The 22,980-nt window shown below is 39.4% G+C and overlaps 1 protein-coding gene across 2 annotated transcripts; it reads right to left on the bottom strand.

Annotated features, from left to right (window-relative positions):
- Positions 1-302: 302 nt before the first annotated feature.
- LOC126161370 (cilia- and flagella-associated protein 298-A) lies at positions 303-22,277 on the bottom strand. 2 transcript variants are annotated; one of them, XR_007534904.1, is made up of 6 exons: positions 21,908-22,277; positions 20,591-20,826; positions 11,900-12,070; positions 9,548-9,771; positions 2,006-2,155; positions 303-570 (listed from the first exon to the last, which is right to left on the bottom strand). XR_007534904.1 is itself a non-coding variant. In XM_049917138.1 (6 exons), exons 1-5 carry the CDS (start codon positions 22,044-22,046, stop codon positions 2,080-2,082), a joined length of 846 nt encoding a protein of 281 aa, XP_049773095.1. In that variant the 5' UTR covers positions 22,047-22,277; the 3' UTR covers positions 303-570; positions 2,065-2,079. The 2 variants fall into 2 exon arrangements, 1 of the variants encoding a protein (XP_049773095.1); XM_049917138.1 differs by having other exon boundaries at positions 2,065-2,155.
- Between the last annotated feature and the right edge of the window lie 703 nt (positions 22,278-22,980).

A 22,980-nucleotide genomic window follows, 5' to 3' on the forward strand; every position in this document is an offset into this window, starting at 1 on the left:
ACACACACACACACACACACACACAAGCATGCCTACACTCTCTCTTAGCTCCACACTTAGCAATGAGTAATGATTTCAATCTTGTTTCTGTTTCATGCTTGAAGAATAGTTAGTTTCACTCTTTCCACTATTTGCATAAAAACAGAAGAGACAGTGCACAATACTGATGCACAGTTTTGTTACAAAGAACCAGACGCTTCCCTTGCCACCTAAAGTTTGGTCGTGAAAACTATTTCACAATTACACTTGAACCAGCCAGCCCTGTGTCACAATTTAATAACAATGGACTGGAAAGCAAGGAGTTGGTTACAAGGTAGTTATGTATTTTTGTTGTATGATTTCATACGATATTTACACAGATTTATATTCACTGGATATAAACAATATTTGTCCACAGAGTTGCAGTAAATACAATCCTTTATATGCACTTCTGTAAAATATTTCATACATACACACAAAAAAAATTAACTGTTGCTGTAACTACTGAACTGTTGGATACAGATGCTTTGGTTATCCCAGAACATGAGAACCATGGGTGCTGAGTAGTTAGCTTGTCACAAACTTCAGTTTCTATAAAAAAAAAAAAAAAAAAAAAAAAAAAAAAAAAAAAAAAAAAAAAAAAAAAAAACACATAACATTAATTACGTAAAGTACACATTTACATTAATTAAAGACAGGTTACAATCCACAGCTTCAAACACAAATTTTAATCCAAAATAAACATTGTTTTCACAACTGTTTAGTGAAGCTAGTATATTTTTTTCTGAAACTGTGTTTTTGTGTTTTAACCGCACCTTACTGCAAAAATTATAGAAGAAGTTCAGTGGGACAAAATTAATAGCAAATTATTGAGAGCAGGATAGTAAGATTAAAGTTTTTGCTTGAAACTGGAACTACATAACTGTAAATAGTTTTCTAAAAGCTATATACCTTCACATTTACTAATATATACTGCACAGAAAGGCTAAACAGTGGAATAAAAGATCAACACATATTGTGAAAGGATTGCCTTTTCTACATAAACCTGCAACAGAAACCTATGTTGCCTTTCATCACAGAAACTGCAAAGGAATGTGCTGTAACTGGCACCAGGAAATACTTCTGAAATTTATGGTATATTTTCAACCTTTTGTATGTAGATGTTGAACGGCAGATGAGAAAGGCAACATCCTTGCCTTGCACCCTAATGTTGTTCCCTCTTAGTAGCTGTACATATCACATGTTACTCTTATTGCCATACAGCATACATATCTTTTTTTTAAATTTTGCAAACCTACTGTTCCAGGTTACATTTTCAAATGCTTATTCTAGGTTTTAGTTTCACACAAGGCTACACTCCAGACAAATACCTCCAGAAAAGATTTTGTAACACTTAAATTTATATGTTAAATTTCTCTTTCTCAGAAATGTTTTTGCTGTTACTGCCAGTCTGCATTTTATACCCTGCCTATTTGGCCATAATGAATTACTTTCCTGCCAAAATAACTCACCTTCTACTTTCAGTGTCTCATTTCCTAATCTAATTCAATCAGCATTCCCTAATTTGTTTCACTACATTCGATGACTATTGTTTTACTTCTACTGATTTCATCTTACTATCTCATTTCAAGGCACTGTCCATTTTGTTCAACTGCTCCTCGAAGTCCTTTGCCATATCTGGCAGAATAACAATCTCAGTGGAAAAACACAATGTTTTCATTTCTTCTCCCTGAACGTAAATTGCTGCCCCAAATTTCTCCTTGCTTCCTCTACAGCATGCTCAATGAACAGATCAAATAACATTAGTGATAGGCTACAACCTCACCTCACTCCCTCCTCACTATGGCTTCCCTTTCACGTTTTTCAACTCTTAATAACTGCAGTCTGGTTTCTATACAAATTGCAAGAAACAAGTACCATCTCCGACATAAAATTTGGTGACTGTGTATTGTGCAATGATAAATTCAGTAATTTATATGATTTTAAATGCAATCTTATATCACATTATGACAATATAAATACAAACCGTTTCTGAATTAAATTGTTGTATAGCGCAGTTTTTACGTAAAACAGTAAACCGACCACCTGTACATGTCATAGCTACAGCTGAATCCCACGCTGCTTCATGCCAGGAAATATAATGCTTTTCTCTCTTTTATATTCTGTCTCGACAGCCCTGGAGAAAGATATTTATTTAAATATCACTGTATTTTTAGACCAATAAATTACAATTCCTATCATAAGTAAAACATGTATATCATTTATATAATATGGATATGTGGTTATGCCTGCAACACAATGCTTCTTGTTTTAGTGCCTTAAAACAAGAACTGTTTGCTCCAGACACAATCACATTTCCTTATTATACATTAGGAAGCAAAGGCAGACAAAAAGGGAGCTTCAGCCACAAGATACGTATCTCATCCATGTAGTTAAACTATTATGACTAAAAATACATAAATTATTAACTCATTAATATATGCCATATTTCTTTCATTATCAAAATATTAGAAGATAAGAGAAATGTGAGAGTAAAGTGACCTCATTATCAATTTTTGCAATAACAACACTGCTCCCTTTAACATTTGCCTTGTGCCTTTTACTTTAACACCTACTAGAACAACAACAGGTGTGGTGTGGTTCTCAAACACATAAAGCACAAATCTATACCCACAGAAATCTTACAAACTGTTTCATCAAGAGAACTTGGAGCACAAAATCACAAGGAAATGAAAAATGAAATGAAGGGTGACTGTGTATTGTGCAATGAAGAGAGAAGAAAAATCACATTAAGCCCTGGAATAAGGGCCTCAAATTCTGCAGTATTAATTATAATGCCCTGTTAGTAATTAATAGGGTAAAACAAAAGATATACTTGAAAGTGTATTAATAGTGTAAATGAGACTGAACGATAAATATAGGCAGAAAAGATAGCACAGAATTTGAAAAATGAAGGAAAGAACAGGACTGTGGAAGTGTTTGGTGTTGAAACATAAATTACAATGAAGCAAGTGGCAGTAGGTATAAACACACTGAATAAGTTTTCAGTTTTGAAGTACTATTTTTGGAGAAGAGGAATGGTGTTCAGTCTCTGCTCAGTAACAGGTATTTGTATTTTATCAATATAGTCCAACATCCCAGTACCTACAAAATTTATTATTATCTTGGAAGTAGTCACACAACTGTAAAATTGATCAAGTGTGCAGGGTTTGCAGGGTAGGATGCAATGAGAAATAATTGTTAAGAAACTAATTTGATACATTGCACTGTTTCAGTGTTAATTATAATTGAAGTTAGCCAATCAGACCGTTGTGCACGCACAATTTAAATGGCCGCCCGATATAGTTGGTGTTAGCAGTTCTTATATCATAGTGCATAATAATACTCAATCCTTGGCTTGGGTTTGATCCTTATTACCATCCTATGCCCAGTTTTTGTATTGCTTTCTTGTTTGGTTTTAGAAAACCAAACAAAGAACTTGTTTGGTAACACTGTCTCTGGCAGTTGACTTTGCAGATGCGTTGGCCTTACTCACTAACTTCATTGCTAATTAACTCGGAAACTGTGCAGCGTATCTAATTTTTTTCTTTAAGAAGTATTTCTCAATACAATGTATCCTGCAACATCCTCACAAGCTTTTCAGACTGTTAATGGGCATCCCGTATGTTCCTCATTCTCTGCCACTGTATCTATCATTTCCATTTGCGATTGTTTTAAGTTTAACTCTCATCTCCCAATTTATAATAGCTTATCATTAATGGGACACTAGAATCTGAATCTCAAGTGACAGTCTACTGTCATTATTGAATCCCTTTCAGTATGCACGTCTTCAGGGACATGCTACTTATCCTTCCCTATACTACCTGTACAGCTTGCCCTTTCTTTTAATTTACTTTTTTCTTTCACATTCTTCTGATTGCACAATCCATCTCTGAAGATAGTGATTTTACGTTCGTATGAATATCAGTCTTTGTCAAGTTATTTCTGGTTCAGCAGCTGTGCATATCCATATAACAACTTTCAAACAACATTCCATTCAATAAACAAATAACTTTATAGTACAAGATATGCCCATTAAATAAAAATTGCAATAATGCTGGTGTCAATGTCATACAAAATCAGTAACAATTTACATCAGAGGTACTGGCAACTACTTACCTTTAGGAGATAAAATATTCAGTACTGAGTATAAATACATAGAAAAGTGGCTAATATTACACTGGCTTTTGGAATTATTAGACCATTTTTAGGGGTGGAGAGGGGAGGAAAAGTTATAAATTTTTTAGTGTACTCATCTACTGTCAAATGGCTACAGTTTCCTGAAACGTAAAGTCCTTTTTTTAATCAGGAGAACCATGGCTTTAAATGTCTGTGGCTGTGTGATAAGTGAAAGCAGAGAACAATGCACAGGGTGATATTATAGTTTTCACAACAACACACTGATTTCTTCTCTCCTTTTCCTCCGTCTACATCCTGCACATGGCTATGCATCGCCAACTCCTTGGTGGATGTCATTTCTTTGCAGTGGATGGAACTGGGGATGAAACTGTCAGCCAGCCTGTCATTTGGTATCCATGCGTGAAGACTGATGACCAACTGCTTTTGAAACAAACCCCTTTCATTGTTGTTTGTAATAATTATCTCAACAACACAGAACTTGAGAGGATATTTCTTACTACCTGCCTTTTTGAACAGAGCATATGCTTTGTACAAAGTAACTTGGGTGAAGAAAAAAGATTTTCTGGTAATACTGTTTCCCTCTTCTTACAAGTCACTCAGTTCTTAGCTAGGTACTGCTCTATGATGGCTGCTCCACTCATTGTGTTGTATGCCACAATTACTATTGGCCTCAACAACTCTGTGTCTTTTGTTTACAGCTTTCACTTCAGCACTGTAAATAGTGGTCACAAAAGACAATACTCTCTTGTCCTTCTATCGAATTGCTCTTAACCTTTCTCCTCTGAAAAGCAACGATCACACCATTCTTTAGTTTTGCATGACAAAATGGTGGATTCATGTCTCTTCTCAAAGGCCGCACAGTACCTTACATATCTGTAATATGCATAATGTCTTTGAAGTGACAATCTAAACATAATGTGCAATGGAGAAGACATACATCGGGCAGCAGTATGCATACTTTTTCGATTCTACCATCCCTCACAAGACGCAACATAACATACACTCCCCATGGTCTGCTACTAAAAAGATGTCTGTACTCTTCACCAAAAAAGATGTCTGTACTCTTCACCAACACTAGCTATGTAAATAATTCTCCACCTGAAGATGATGGTGTCAGCCATTGAAACACACAGTGGCAAAATAAACAAGTGACTGAGGCAGGAACTGTTTTATTTATTTATATGTATAGGCCTACCTGTTCTCTGAGCAACAAGTATGTGTGTTGAGGAAAGAGATAGCAGTTATTGACAGCAAGGTGAGGATATTTATTGACAAGTGATTTTGATAGTTTCATTCTGACCTGAGTTAACCATGGCATGTGGTTCATCTTCTCAATACAATTGGCAGCTGGGCTTCAGCACAATGCTCTGCTGCAATACAAGTGATAAACCCTCACATTTTAACATTGGTAATATCTTTCCTTTTACTTTATATATGAGAGACCACACATACTCACTTTGAGGACCCACATAGGGCGACAATCTGGATTTCAAATGAACTACTTTGAATAGAAATCTTGGAGGAGCTGGCTTGAGCACAGGCAGATGTATCTGTTTCATACCACTGGCAACCAGATGCCCAAATCATCTGACTAACTGTCATCACTTCCAGTCTCTGACAAAGTAGTCACATTCCTCATCAATTCCTCAGCTGTTAAATTCAGTGTCTAACTCAGGATCACTACTGCTATCCATTTTCCAATGCACTGCCTAAGCAATGCAGGACAGGGACTGAGAATATGAATCACAGTCAAGGTGATATCTGCTGGCAACCACAGCAACCAACATCCAACTTGCAGGCCACAAATGTCACATGAGATTCTCTCTGGTGGCTGAACACACAACTATCAGTTCTGAACACATACAAAAAAGGTAATTTTTCAAAAGTTTATTCTTATTTTGACCCAGTAAACCTGGGATTTTTATTAAAACAAAAATATATAAACTCAGGACTTCATGTTAAGCAGTTGATATTACTACTTTTGCAGTAGTTATTAGCCATAGTCTGGGAGCTCTTACATTTTGTGAAACAACAGACCATTTAATGAAGAATTATATGATTCATTTTTGCTAAAATATATGCAATACTAAAGACTCACTCTGGCTCTGTAACATACCTGGTAAACAGGTCATGTACACTCCTGGAAATTGAAATAAGAACACCGTGAATTCATTGTCCCAGGAAGGGGAAACTTTATTGACACATTCCTGGGGTCAGATACATCACATGATCACACTGACAGAACCACAGGCACATACACACAGGCAACAGAGCATGCACAATGTCGGCACTAGTACAGTGTATATCCACCTTTCGCAGCAATGCAGGCTGCTATTCTCCCATGGAGACGATCGTAGAGATGCTGGATGTAGTCCTGTGGAACGGCTTGCCATGCCATTTCCACCTGGTGCCTCAGTTGGACCAGCGTTCGTGCTGGACGTGCAGACCGCGTGAGACGACACTTCATCCAGTCCCAAACATGCTCAATGGGGGACAGATCCGGAGATCTTGCTGGCCAGGGTAGTTGACTTACACCTTCTAGAGCACGTTGGGTGGCACGGGATACATGCGGACGTGCATTCTCCTGTTGGAACAGCAAGTTCCCTTACCGGTCTAGGAAAGGTAGAACGATGGGTTCGATGACGGTTTGGATGTACCGTGCACTATTCAGTGTCCCCTCGACGATCACCAGTGGTGTACGGCCAGTGTAGGAGATCGCTCCCCACACCATGATGCCAGGTGTTGGCCCTGTGTGCCTCGGTCGTATGCAGTCCTGATTGTGGCGCTCACCTGCACGGCGCCAAACACGCATACGACCATCATTGGCACCAAGACAGAAGCGACTCTCATCGCTGAAGACGACACGTCTCCATTCGTCCCTCCATTCACGCCTGTCGCGACACCACTTGAGGCGGGCTGCACGATGTTGGGGCGTGAGCGGAAGACGGCCTAACGGTGTGCGGGACCGTAGCCCAGCTTCATGGAGACGGTTGCGAATGGTCCTCGCCGATACCCCAGGAGCAACAGTGTCCCTAATTTGCTGGGAAGTGGCGGTGCGGTCCCCTACGGCACTGCGTAGGATACTACGGTCTTGGCGTGCATCCGTGCGTCGCTGCGGTCCGGTCCCAGGTCGACGGGCACGTGCACCTTCCGCCGACCACTGGCGACAACATCGATATACTGTGGAGACCTCACGCCCCACGTGTTGAGCAATTCGGCGGTACGTCCACCCGGCCTCCCGCATGCCCACTATACGCCCTCGCTCAAAGTCCGTCAAATGCACATACGGTTCACATCCACGCTGTCGCGGCATGCTACCAGTGTTAAAGACTGCGATGGAGCTCCGTATGCCACGGCAAACTGGCTGACACTGACGGCGGCGGTGCACAAATGCTGCGCAGCTAGCGCCATACGACGGCCAACACCGCGGTTCCTGGTGTGTCCGCTGTGCCGTGCGTGTGATCATTGCTTGTACAGCCCTCTCGTAGTGTCCGGAGCAAGTATGGTGGGTCTGACACACCGGTGTCAATGTGTTCTTTTTTCCATTTCCAGGAGTGTAGTTATGGACATTACAATTACAATCAGGAAATTTTTTAAATCGATTCCCGCAATAAACTTGATGGGGTTTATTTGTTCACTTAGCATAATTTGTAAATAAATGAAAGGTGCAGTTATGAAAGTGCATAAAATGTATAAACAATAACAGTGGAATGAGGGAGATGAAAGTTACATGATGTTTTTTTGCAGACCAGACAGTAAAGTAAGTACACCATTACAGCAAATAAAATAATTTTATTTTAAAAACTTTCAGAGCTATGACTGGTTTCATCGTAATCTACTTGGGGTGCCATTTTCACTTGTCTTCCACAGTTGAACATGCAGCTTGTGGTGTTACAAATAATAATGGAAATAACACTACCATCTTTCCACCCTCACTGATAGCTGTTAAATATTTTATAATTTTATACTTCAATGTATTTACATTACTTTTATGCCAAGAAATTCACAAAAATGTGTTTCTTATTCTGTTTCATGTGAAGTGTATGAGATCCTTCATCTTACTTAATTAGCACAAAGCTCTGCCGTGCCAGTGACCACAACACAATAGCTGGTGGCTAGCAACCACAAAAAGATGGGAGCTGCATTGTCAACAGCCTTGATGTACAGTAATATAATCATCAAAATGCTGAAGCATGAAAGCAATGGAATTTTATTAAGTAAATAATGCCAAGCAATAAGTTAGTTCCTGCTTTTCTGAGTAGATGGTTCGTGAAGATGTAATATTAGGGTTTATTAATATTGATAATGGCATTACCTCTAAAGAGATGAAAAACAAACATACAGCATAGGGGAATTGTTCAAAATGAAAATTACTTTGTATGTAAGTGCTTTTATTTCTGAAGAATTTTACTTATTTTGCAAAATAACAGAATAGTTGCATGGAAATGAAGTATTAAACATGAGATACATCTAAATGAATGACTGGAATGACAGCACTCAAGAAAGTGTAATCCCTTTACCATAGTAATAATTGCTAATCATCTACAACTTCTTACACAGTGCAAACAAATTGTCTTTGAAACATCTTCAGTATTTTGCATTGAGAAGTGAAAACAAAACTGCAGAAATTGAGAAAATAAATGAAGAAAGTATTGGAACATACTATTTTATATCATTCCTACGAGAAGAAAAGATATTCTAAGTCCAGTATGATTAATGGTATAATCCTCAGATACTGGATAACCAAAACTAATATTACAATTCAGTCACAGTACAGTAGAGAAAAACATTAAAAATGGAAGAAACACCATATCTCAAGAAACTGCAGCTCAGTTTCTTAAATTCAGAAGCTGACCAGCAGCTACATGTTTAATTGCAGAAGGTTAATGAAGCTGACACTCCCCAACAATTAAGAAGTACCACACGAATGGGTATGTGATAATGACTTGAAAATCGAACACATGTAAGCCGCAAAAAATTTGTGATGGGGACTGAAAAGAAAAGTTGTCAAGGAATAACTGATATTCACTAATATTCCACCATCATATGGTTACCGGTAATATAAACAAACTCTTATGTAAAAGTACTGCATAGCAAATGCCTCAGTCATGGTGGTTACATTCCAAATTAATGAATTCACCTGCAGTATCCTTTCTGATATTCAGATTTGAATAAAAGGGCAACTGAAATTACAGATAAAGACAATGTCTGCCTATGAGATTAACACACACACACACACACACACACACACACACACACACACACACACACACACACACGGTGACACAGTCTTTCTGCATTGTTATCACACACAGAATCAAAGGGAAGCAAAATAAATTTTTCACTGCACAACTTACAGTAGGTAAGTTAGTAACAAGGATTCACATACTCAAGCTTTTTTAGTTCTTCCTGCCTCCGGTACGCATGAAGCATCATCTGCTTTCTTTCTTCCTCAGAAAATACAGGTTCTCTAGCTGGTGCACCTTCTGTTTTCTTCTGCAGTTTAACAATCACTTTGCATTTTTCATTTTTACCAACATATTCTGAAAGTTTATGTTCTAGTTGCATTGCACGACCACAGCACCAAAGCTGAGCCAATGCTGCATCTATAACCTGCATGACAAAAACAATTCAGATAACTGCCATTAATACATAGCAGGCAATTAACATTCCTACTATACAGAGAGTATAAAACAGACACCTCCAACACCTAGTACATTGTGCTTAGTTCAAATATTTTTCCTTTAGGATGTTTTGGAACACTTAATACAGGAACTGTCTGCCAGTATTTGTCAAGTGGTACATGCATTGGGCACAGACCCTGCAAGTGAGTGGAGGGTTATTTGTGAACAAAAGGGCTAATGTATGCCCATATCATATGCAGAAAGTCCAGGCAATAGTGGTGGAGGACTATTCATGATGAGTATGGTTTGTGCATAGTTAGTTACAGCATTGGTCACAATTCCAGGTTTTGATGGTATTCACCAGTGAAAACATATTCACACGAAATGGCATTGTGAACTTGCACAGCCCTTAAGTGTGGGCAGATGAAAATACTTGTGTGCAAGTTGTTAGAGGCGTGAAAGTATGTATCTAATGCCAAAATAAAAGGGGCAGTGTACCTAATTTTTCTCATGTGTTCTTCCTACCTTATTGGATGAAGTGTCACTACTGGTTCATTGAGTAATGCAGTCAAAAAAAAACAATGGATCTCCAGCTCATTTTTATACAAAAGTGTGAAACCACCTGGATATTGCATACCCCAGTCAACGGATTGGTACAGGAAGGCCTGTTCCTTGATTACCTGATAATACATCTCTTGCTGCTTTTCTGTGGGTTGCTCTGAAAACTATCATGTCTACTACTTCTGTAACACCATGGAAGGACCTTTTCATACAAATCAGTGATCCTGAACACACAGATGTATTTATCTGCATAAGTATACATGCTGCAGTTGACCACTTTGCAGTCAATTTGGAGGTCAACATTTCGAAGCTCTGTTCTAATGTACACTGATGAGCCAAAACATCATGACCAACTGTTTAATGATGTGTTGGTCCATCTCTGGAACACACTACAGCAGCAGTTCTGCATGGCATGGATTCAAAAAGTTCTTGGTAAGCTACTGGAGATATGTAGCACCAGATGCCTAGCTACAGCTCACACAATTCAGAGTGGGGCTGGGCATCAATAGAGTCCGGGATGTGTTCCACTGGACACAGATCAGGAAGCTTCGGTGGTCAAGAAAGTTTCACTATCATGCTACTCATACGACTGTAACACGATTTTGGTCATGTGATACAGACAATTATCCCAGTGGAAGATGCTATTGCCTTTGCGGAAGATGTCAACCACAAAGGGATGCAGGTAGTCTGGAATTGTTCACAGCCCTCATGGTGCCTTCAATTACTGCCTAAAGTCCGATGGAAGGCCAGGTGAATAATTTCCCCAACTGACTGAGTCCACAGAATGTTGCATATTCTGAGGTGCCATTCACTTGGATGACAGCATATCCAGACATGACCATCAACCTAGTGTACCAAGAAATGTTACTGTAACAACCAATGTTGATAATCTCATGTGCACCAAAAACCTAAGTAACCATGTCATAAGGTCACAACATGGAAACAGGCAGCGGCTGTCTGCTACGGAGCCCCCAGAACAAATTGTGCTGGGCAGTGAGGTCCGGAACCCTTGTGGATGCACCAGCACTGTACGCTGTCATCCCATCTACCACAGTTTATAGGCTATCTCGCTTTACAAAGGGGGCAAGCATCTGATAATCACATTCTGTGACAAGGTGTGAATGACCAACACCTTGCACCTATTTGTGGTTTCACAGTCCTTCAGCCAATTACCATAGATGCTCAGAACAGTAGCACACATACAGGAAACAAGCTTTGCCATTACTGAGATGCATATTCCCAGGTGCTGAGCCATAACAAGCTACTCTTTCTCAAAATCGCTTGTAACACATCCCTAAACATCGATGGCTAACATGTTGCATCACTAATTATGGTCCCAAACACTACTATTTTTTTTTAAAGTCACCCTTGTTCAAACATCAATAGTTCTAAACAAATGCATTTTTAGACAGAGGCTCCCTCACTTAAAAAATGACTAGTTTGCTGTCCATGCAACATATTAAGCATTGAAAGTGCTCTTTGTATATAACCTGTACATAACAAGCTACATAAAGTTACTGCTAAGTTCCTAACATGAAATATGACAAGAAATTAACCTCTCGTGATGCCTGTGTTCCTGAGAGGTCCTCGTTGTTTTCCAGTTCGAGGCGAATTGTGTCATGTGGAGGAAGGTTCATAGGATACACAATCATCATTGCACCTCTCAAGATGTCTACTGCACGTTGAACAATCTTCAGTGTTAAACAGATATCCTGTTGGATTAGTTTCTGAAATGGAAGAGCATCAAACAAATGTAAAATAATATTTCTGAAAATAACTTCAACTGAAGAACATCTATTAAGCATACAGAAATACTTAGAAATATGAGAATCTATTACTTTCACGACTCTCATGACCATTTTTCATGCATTCAGTGAGATAATTATTGTAAGCAAAATACAGTGAATTTATAATCACAGATTTATTATGTGCACTTGAATATAGTTCACTGCTTCTCTTCTCATGCTTTTTATTGCTCCAACATATACAAGATCGACACCCATCTTCATGTAAGATCTCTATCATACAATATCATACATTGTCTTTAATGATATTGAACTCATTTATCTTCCAGAGTTTTCACAAAATCACAATAGTGGTGACTCAGATTATTTTAAGATCCTAATGAACCTCTTTACCACTACCTTCCACTGATCTGTTTGTGGTGCCCCATATTCATCCAATGTAACACATAACCCAACTGGCAGAACGAAAACATAATTTGTTATGACATTCTTTAAAACACAGAGTGCTAGCTTTTATAATGCTCATGACATACATTCACCTTTCTTCAGAGGGCTTATTACAAACAGTGTGATGTAGTAACTGACTCAAAGTCTTACGAGACCAATTCATTTCTTATTTAGTCCTTTCATTAGTTTTGAAGCTTCACTTGTAAGTTTCCCCAAACAAAAGCGTCTAACAATTCTTTCTGGCTTCCTACATTCTCCAGATTCTTTAATAGTTCAAATCACTCTTTATTTACTTTCTCCACATATTTAACTCTGCACTTCATCCCCATTACAATTCACACATCTTTCAATGTCATCCTAAAGAAGAAGGAAGAGGACAACATAACAGATCCAGATCATTATTAGAGCAAAATCTTACTGGCAACAGATGAGATTTACATCCAGTACTTAATGGTACAACATCAGCTTAGTTTTGAAGGGAAACAAGCAAAGACAGACATGAAATACTGTGATCATGAGTCTGTGTAAAGAATCGTCTCATAACAGACTGTCTGGAGTCTTTTTACTAATATACCTTCAATTCATTCTTCCCATTATGGGCACAATGATTCACACTGAGATCCATCCCAAGTAAAACCAGTTCTTCTTCCATAAATTTTATTACTTGACGATAAAAAATAAAAACTACCATACAACCCCACCACACTTTCCTCTAGGCTTTTTTTTTTATTTCTTTCTGTACTGATACTTACGAAAATCACCTTACGTAAAAGAAACATGAAATTTTTCGTCTTCTTAATGGTAAATGGTTAACTACACACATCCCCCCCCCCCCCCCCACCCCACGACACACGCACAAATGGTTACTAATCTTCTTTTGCAGACACAGTAAGAAAATTCACAGAGTAATGATACCATTAAATAAAATGATGTTTCAGTTTCACAAGGAAGAGATGGATGGGGTGAAGGAAAGAAGGGGAAGGGGTAGGAGAGGAAAGCAAGGCAACGGGACATGAGAACGACATGAGTGAGCTCACACTGTCATGGACAATAGAAGTCTCATGCAGTATACAGTGACGTATGTCTAGGTTAAGAGGAAGAGCAGAAGCAAAAACACAGAAGGAGCAGTTTACACCCACTATGTTCATAATGTGTCACCTCATTCAGGCTGCTGTTCCAAAAACACGTAGCTTTGTGAGTATGTGTTCCCCAGCTTCGAAGAAGGGCACTGTCCAAAAACTTAGCACCAAATCACTCTAAATTTTGTACAAGCATATCACACACCACCTCAGCTCACCTATAAACAGAGTGGTTATCTTTGTCCTACCCATTATTTAGACTCAACCAATGTGGGAGTGAAGATTATAAACAACAATGGGAAGAGCACTTATGTAACAGAAACAAACAAAACAATGAAAGATTTCATAAATATATGGAATGCAAGAGAAAAGAATATCTCAAAGGGAAGAACAGAGTTTCGAGCAATTCAAAGAGTTTCGGTGTAGCATTTGTTGTTCATTGTTTTTGATGATACCTAAAAGGATTTTCACAATATTCTGGCACTCTGTTCCATTTAAATTCTTAATTTTCAGTTTCATCCTAATGTCACTGGAATGCGAATAACTTTCTCTTGTAAATATTTTCTACGTTTCTGCCTGTTTATCATTATTTGTTGGTTACTCTGAATTCAATTATATGAGGATGCGATTTCAAATCATCAAATTAAAATAAGTATCTACACTCCTGGAAATGGAAAAAAGAACACATTGACACCGGTGTGTCAGACCCACCATACTTGCTCCGGACACTGCGAGAGGGCTGTACAAGCAATGATCACACGCACGGCACAGCGGACACACCAGGAACCGCGGTGTTGGCCGTCGAATGGCGCTAGCTGCGCAGCATTTGTGCACCGCCGCCGTCAGTGTCAGCCAGTTTGCCGTGGCATACGGAGCTCCATCGCAGTCTTTAACACTGGTAGCATGCCGCGACAGCGTGGACGCGAACCGTATGTGCAGTTGACGGACTTTGAGCGAGGGCGTATAGTGGGCATGCGGGAGGCCGGGTGGAAGTACCGCCGAATTGCTCAACACGTGGGTCGTGAGGTCTCCACAGTACATCGATGTTGTCGCCAGTGGTCGGCGGAAGGTGCACGTGCCCGTCAACCTGGGACCGGACCGCAGCGACGCACGGATGCACGCCAAGACCGTAGGATCCTACGCAGTGCCGTAGGGGACCGCACCGCCACTTCACAGCAAATTAGGGACACTGTTGCTCCTGGGGTATCGGCGAGGACCATTCGCAACCGTCTCCATGAAGCTGGGCTACGGTCCCGCACACCGTTAGGCCGTCTTCCGCTCACGCCCCAACATCGTGCAGCCCGCCTCCAGTGGTGCCGCGACAGGCGTGAATGGAGGGACGAATGGAGACGTGTCGTCTTCAGCGATGAGAGTCGCTTCTGCCTTGGTGCCAATGATGGTCGTATGCATGTTTGGCGCCGTGCAGGTGAGCGCCACAATCAGGACCGCATACGACCGAGGCACACAGGGCCAACACCTGGCATCATGGTGTGGGGAGCGATCTCCTACATTGGCCGTACACCACTGGTGATCGTCGAGGGGACACTGAATAGTGCACGGTACATCCAAACCGTCATCGAACCCATCGTTCTACCATTCCTAGTCCTGCAAGGGAACTTGCTGTTCCAACAGGACAATGCACGTCCGCATGTATCCCGTGCCACCCAACGTGCTCTAGAAGGTGTAAGTCAACTACCCTGGCCAGCAAGATCTCCGGATCTGTCCCCCATTGAGCATGTTTGGGACTGGATGAAGCGTCGTCTCACGCAGTCTGCACGTCCAGCACGAACGCTGGTCCAACTGAGGCACCAGGTGGAAATGGCATGGCAAGCCGTTCCATAGGACTACATCCAGCATCTCTATGATCGTCTCCATGGGAGAATAGCAGCCTGCATTGCTGCGAAAGGTGGATATACACTGTACTAGTGCCGACATTGTGCATGCTCTGTTGCCTGTGTGTATGTGCCTGTGGTTCTGTCAGTGTGATCATGTGATGTATCTGACCCCAGGAATGTGTCAATAAAGTTTCCCCTTCCTGGCACAATGAATTCACGGTGTTCTTATTTCAATTTCCAGGAGTGTATATTCATATTAACAACATAAAAAGCTGTAATTTGCCCACACTTCTGAAATTTTCTTAATGTTTAGGTATCAAAGTAATCTACACTAAAATTTTAAGGTGATATCTCTTAATCATTTGAAATAGAGTAAGTTTTGTGTACTTCCTGTCAAACTTAGTTCCTGGAGTACGACACATTTTTTGGAATCAATGGATCAGTAATACCAAGAATGGCAGTTTTAGAATCTTGCCCTCTACAGGATAAATTTTTAACGGTTCCTATGTTTGTGCATTTTTTAAGGGATCAATTAATTTACCAAAAGTGTACCATTTAGTAATTAAAAAAAAAAAAAAAAAAAAAAGGAACTCAACTACACACATTCCGCAATCGTGCTCAGACAGCATAAATATTAATGCCACTCCATTGAGGTGTTCAGTTCAATGTCTAGTTGCACGCAGCTCACCATGCTAGTCTATTCTGAGCGAGCCTCTTCTTCTTTGCATAAACATTGCAACATACTTCCGACAGAACTTGCTTACTGCAGTCAGACCTGGTCTCTCTCCGCAATTTGCAATTCCCCACCCCCTCCATAACAAATTTTCTCAATATCCCATGGCAGCTGTTACTTTCTGTAATTAATAACACTAATATTCTTCCTTCTCTGAAATCAGATCATCACTGACAGGACATAAGGAGGAATTTATCTATCCCAGAAAAACCATACATATTCTCCTATCCATGTGACACTGCCTGCATGTAGTGCACATCTAACTCATTCACACGAGTCCTGTAGTTTGTCACCCAATTGCAGAGCAGAAATAAGTGTCCACGATTGTGCAGAATTGTCTCAGCCTCTGGTTTAAGCCTTCCAGAGGACAATAATCAGTTCTCTCTGAAAAATCCTGCAAAGTGCTAGCTCTGACTCGACCCTCCACATGCAGCTAGGAACATTTTCGCCAAAAGGCCTTCTTCACAAATGAAACCAGCCAATTGTATAAACAAAAAATAGCTCCCGAAACCAAGTACCTGTGGCAGGTGTCCCTCACGTAAACACAAGTCATGATTGACACAGCTGGCTCCATCCTGCACAAATTCTATAAATGTAAGTTTGCCTTTCTCCAATATTTCTAAAGCCCATATTACAAAATGCACCCATGATACACATCACTTCAGCACTGCCTCAGACATACAGATTTGGAAATGCAGACCAGTGCGCACAGTCCCACTACACAATACACACAAGATGTTCATAGGAGGAAGGGAAAAAAAGGAGGGGGGGGGGGATGAGACGGTAACGCCATTGTTCATTCATATGCAAAATTTCCAATAGGTCAATCAATGTTCCAATTTATTAAGTACACGTTGTTTTCACATAGCTGTCAATGGATTATGTTATTACTGTACTGAATTGTGAATACTACTTGTTCATATAAGATTACTTATATCTAATTTTACATCTATATAATATTTAGAAAAGGACAGATTGCTATTCACCATGTAGTGGAGATTTTGAGTCAGACGGTCACAACAAAGAGATTGCTAAACAAGGAAGCCTTCTTCTGAACAGGACAACACACACAAACACATTCACGCAAACAACTCGAACACATGATTACTGTCTCTGGCTGATAAGGCTAGAGATAGTGGTAATGTGTGTGTGCATTGCATTTGTGTGAATATGTGTGTTTTGTCTTATTTGGAAGAAGGCCTTTTGGCTGAAAGCTTACTTGTTTATCAGTCTTTTTGTTGTACTTGTTTGCGACTCAACATCTCCACTATACGCTGAGTAGCAATCTATCCTCTACATAATACTGTCATTATCCCATCTTGTATTTTCCATTGTTTGATTTTACACTTATACATCATTTTCCACATGGAGGCCGCAGTTGCTTTTTGCAGCTATTACTCTGTCAGTGGCTGTAACTGCTACGAGAATGATGTTTTCTTATGGTGAAGATGGAATAAACAAGATTGCAACCAGTCTACAATTGAGGAATTTTTTTATGTTTTTCACATAGAGTGTGAACTACAGCATCAAACTTATTCCAGACATAACTCTTCCTCCGATGGTACACATTTGCAATTGTATACACTGCATCACCTACATTTCATCTTACACCGTCCACAGTCTCACAAACACAGCTTTATTAGAGACCATCCAATCATAGCAATTGGTTATTTTGCCTTGTCAGTGCTACTTTACAAGAAGAAGATCATGCATACAACTTTTATACTACGTCACAATTAGCCTTACACTGCTGCATGTTCTAGTGAGAGAGAATGAGTCAATGAGCAGAAAGCGTCCTTAGTGCCAACTTCTCTGACTCATCACACTCGCAGAACTACAGCACAAAGAAAGGAAGGCAGTGTAACATTGATGTAGCAGTGGTGTCTTGATTTCTAGTGTATGCAGCCCCCTGTATTAAGCATGTGGTTCTGAGCACTATGCGACTTCTGAGGTCATTGGTCACCATAAGCATGTGCTTTTCTCCATTTCTGATCTCTAGTAGTACCCACTAAGATAAGTCATTGAGTCAGTATTCCCTCATCCATTGCAATATTTCTCTAGAATCTGAACTGATCTTCACAGAGGCTGTCTTTTACTGGTTTTTCCATCCTTTTGAAAACAATTTCTGTCATTTTCAGTTATGACTTATTAAACTGATTGTTCAGTAATATTCACATCAGTCAGCACCTTCCTTCTGTTGAACTGGGATTATAACATTTTTCTTGAAGTCTGACGGTGTTTCACTTGTCTCATACATCTTGCATACCAGGCAGAATATTTTTGTCCTGGTATGTTCACCCAAGAATCTCAAAAATTCCAAAAGTCGTCGTTATGAACTATCTCACCATATGGATGAAGCCTAACTACACTGTGTCAAATATAAAAACAGCCTTGCCCTGTAAGCAACACCTTGTGATATTAGTGTCTCCCCTCATCCAATTTTCTGAAAATTTGACAGGTATGATTAAGTGTTACAGCTTCAGTGCTTGAAGGTGCTGTGTCTTTTCATCATTCTCTAAGTTATTCCATTAAGGTTTGTCATATTCCTTGAATGAAAGGGTGCATATAGTTGAGCACCAACCGAAGTTTGTGGTACCACCTATCTGCTTTAACCCATCATGGAACTGTGTTGTGTAGCATGACTTTATAGTGCTGCAGTACATTTGAAATGGATCATGTTTGCAGAGGGCACACTGGAGTATGCAGTTGTGCTCTCTGGTATAGGATGTATATGTTTCTAAATGTTTATGAGTGCTGTTGATAATTCACTGGACTACTTCTCTACTGCTTGCACAGCAATATTGGAAGAGTGTGTGCAAATTTGTTAATTAGTTATTTTGGTGTTGGTAGTAATGGCCAAATGATTCATTTTCGTGTCTGGAATTTTCAGTGCAGTGGGTCGTTTATGGTTGGAGAGTTAATGTCACTTTCATTTTTTGTTAGTTATGGTTATGACTATGAAATTCATGAGTAAGTCACTGTATGCCACAAAGGAGAACAACATGTTAACCATGATTAAATTCCTACTGTTACTTGGTTTACTTGCCGAGTATGGAAAGTGTTAAGTTTGATGAGTAGGTGAGAAATTCACCAGAGTTGCCGTATGTCAGACCAGGGAACATGTGGCCTCATCAACGGAACCACATATGGAGTTTTATCCTGAGGGGTTCCTAGTTTGATAAGTCTAGGGTGGCCATTCAAGAGATATGTCTATGATGTGTTATTTTTGCTACCGCTAGATGGCTAGATCTATGTATTATCTCACTCTGGTTGGTAATTCAGTATGTTTTTTATGATTTTATATTTTTATTGTTGTTTCTTGTCTGTCGAAATTTCGTTGAGATTAGGTTTCTGATATTAATTGTATGGGTGAGTTCTGGTTTGTGGTAATGTGGATTCCTTTTAGCCACACAGGTCGAATTAAATTGGTGTTTGGAGTTATGTGCGCGTTCGTACTGATTCCTGTGGATTTCATTTGCTTGTTTTTTGCACGAGTAAGAAGTGCTTCATAAACAGTAAACAAACTGCTTGAAATCTGTTGTGAGTTTGAATAACTGCAATGAGCTACAGGCAATGTGTTGCCACACTGAACCTATAATGCACGGGGGCTACCACAGTTCCATGCTATATTGGTGCAAACACAGTGGCAAATGACAGATGTCACAGCAACAGTATGAGGCCTAATATGTCGAAAGCGGATTAATGTGGCATAGGTGGCAGTGAGCCCTGAGAGCCGACACTGATACCATGTGACACTCAAATTGTTAAAGTCCAATCTTTCTACAGTGGTTTATGAAATAAGGAATGAGGTACTGAACTGTTAATTGGGTAGGAGCACTAAATTTGGATGTTCCCTTGACACCATTTCATAAAAGCAGCTCATGAGTCAATGTCTTTACTTTCTCACGGGCATCACCAAGACAGAATTTTGCATACACTAGTCACAGTCACTGGCCATAAAAGCTATATTTTACACCTACCATCATACGTTGTGAGCAGTAAGAACCCCCCTCCATTAAGCCATATCAACCTACACCTCAGGATGTCACAGTTACTAGCCTACATTTTAGTGACACAGACAATATTTTAGCTAACACCAGAAAATAAAGTCACAGCTCCATCAGTTTCTTAAACTATCTCACACAGGCATCTGCAGGAAAAAAATTAGGAGGAAGTGAAGAAAAATGACAAAATTATAGTAACTCTACATAAGTATTTACGGGTTTAATGACAGTTTCAACTGATCTCCACGTGAACCATTTCAAAACTACGAGCCAGTAGCAAGGAAAAAATAAAATGCATCAGCTTGAAAATTGAAGTTCAGAATTATTAAAAAAATCTGGAAAGAAAACATGGTATAATGGAATCACAGAAAAGGAGCTCATGTGTATCAGAAACACTGTCGTACCTTTGACACCATAGCTTTAGCTTCCTGAACTGTTTTAGCAATGATCTCCTGCATCTTTTCGTTTGGCTGTCTCCCATTTCTACGACCTATGGGATCTTTATTGAATGTCCAGCCTCCACTTGGAATGCATTTTTCACCCCATTCATCAACAAGTTTCAGTTCTTCAACTTGCTCATCTGTTAATCCCAATATGTTTGGAGGGAGCAATGTTCCATGCTTAGCTAACTCTTCCATTTCTGAAAGATCCAATATTTACTGTAGTGAACATTATAAGATAGAATATAGCATGAAGTTACGAGTCCGGCATTAAAAAGTCTATAATAACCTTATACTTAAAAACTAACGTTTAAGTGAACATCAATCTAGAAAACTGAAAAATTATGTGGACATGATAGTCACGTGATGTTTTTGATGCTGCTGGAAATAAAATAACTTTTACTGACCTATGTTCTTAAGGGCACTTTGTTTTCCAGAAACTTGGTGGGGGGAGTGCAATCAATTTTTATTTGTACATATAAAAAGAAACAGTACACAGACATAATAGAGGAAAAAGGAGTTTAAAATAGTCAATTAATAAGAAGTAAATCATGGTTGTCTGGAAAACTAATTCGTTATGTGTCTACTAACATTATTAAGCCAATGTATTTGTTACTGACACTACCAACATAAATCAGCTGAAGCGTTCACACTATTTTTATCCTATGCGCAAGACTGATGTGTATGTACGGGTAATATGTACTGATAAAGTGGCAACCAATCTGAATGCCGCAAATCTAGCATATGTATAGGGTAAATCTGGGCAATAAAGTGAAACAATACTAGGAGATTACAACAAAGGGTTAAAATCTGCTGATTCCAAAACAAAGAAACAACAAAGTCCCGAATGTTCAAAACATGTAAATAGGGCTAAATAAGCAACAGTTCCTTTTATATAATTGTATATTAATGAGCCGTCACAAGAAATAAAGTTTATTACTGGAATAAAAAAAGCTAAATCACTAGCGTCCTCAATAAAGCGATACAATCATAACTGGATTTGCTTCGGTTCTTTTGTAATATTACTATTATAAACTAGATTGTGCTGAACTCACAATTCATTCTTAAGAAATTTATCTGGTAATTAATTGTCCTCAATATTACGACTAAAATTATGTACAATCTGCATCGTTCAAATTCTAACAAAATCGCGAAAATAACAATTGTTCAAGAGCCCCTACAACCTACCATACCTTTTGGAAACGTATCGTTATCTCCTACAATAGTTATTCATACATCACACTCAAAATACTGGTGGAGGAAAAATAGTCAATGGCTTACCATCACAAATTCTACTTATCTTCAGCCTTCCATTAAAAATTGCTGCGATGTCTTGAGTGACATCTTTCACTGACGCCGTGACTGTGGTCTCATAAAGAAACTGACTGTCGTCTCGACGTTTGACATGTAGCTTCACCATTTTGTTGCATGCAAAACTTCAAACACGGCTCTGAATGTTCGCTATCTTCCACTTCTACGGTGTCTCCACGATTCACATCAACAGCTGACTTGTCAATTCCAGTCGGAATACGCGAAAAACATAATTTGAAATGTTCATGGAATTAAATGCGTTAATGTCTTCACAAACACAATGTTATTAAGTATCACACAATATAACCTCCAAACCAAATGTTTACAACCATTTCCATGACGACCAGTCGACCACCATCCAACTTCGATTGATGCAACTATTCTGCGAGTAATCGATATTAGAAAAGTCGACATTATTCACACCGTTAAACACGAACATTATTACATGAACCTTATTCATTCCTTCAGATCAGTCGGAACCGAAATTATATTTCCCTTTTAATAGAAGTATACGGAAAAGTGTTTTTATATCCCTGTAGATGGACGGAGGAGACATCTACATTTACATGATTACTCTGCATTTCACACTTATGTGCCTGGCAGAGGCAGTGGGGAAAGACAAAACAGTTCGGAAGCTCGAAAAAGTAGGTCGGCACGTCAGATCGTAGAGTTTTTCCCTAAGTTTGTCAAACACAACTGATGCACATTCCAGATATTTTAGTCATCAGTAATGTACTCTTCTTCACTATTTACAACTGCCTGTCAACACTGGGGCAACTTTTCAATTCCACGACTGCAGAAATCGCTTCGTTTTGGGAAGTCTTCGAGCCATGTTCGGAGCGTGTTTTCATCTGTAAAGGACGTCCCTTGAAGGACGTTCGACAGAAAGCAGAAAGATGAAAATCTGAGGACGCAAGATGTGGTGATTAAGGTGTGTGCGGAATGACTTCCCAACTCAATTCAATTCATTGTCACCCATTTTATCATATACATGATATAGGAATTGTCATATGGAAGGAGAGAGAGAGAGAGAGCATGATTTA

The sequence above is a fragment of the Schistocerca cancellata genome, chromosome 2, assembly GCF_023864275.1.
Source record: "Schistocerca cancellata isolate TAMUIC-IGC-003103 chromosome 2, iqSchCanc2.1, whole genome shotgun sequence".
In the NCBI taxonomy this organism is placed as follows: Eukaryota; Metazoa; Arthropoda; class Insecta; order Orthoptera; family Acrididae; genus Schistocerca; species Schistocerca cancellata.

Coding starts and splice junctions, on each gene's coding strand:
- LOC126161370 (XM_049917138.1), bottom strand. CDS start 22,046: ATGGTGAAGCTACATGTCAAACGTCGAGACGACAGTCAGTTTCTTTAT. Junction 20,827..21,907: donor GATAAGTAGAATTTGTGATG/GTAAGCCATTGA, acceptor TGGATCTTTCAG/AAATGGAAGAGTTAGCTAAG. Junction 9,772..11,899: donor GAACACAGGCATCACGAGAG/GTTAATTTCTTG, acceptor TTTGTCATGCAG/GTTATAGATGCAGCATTGGC.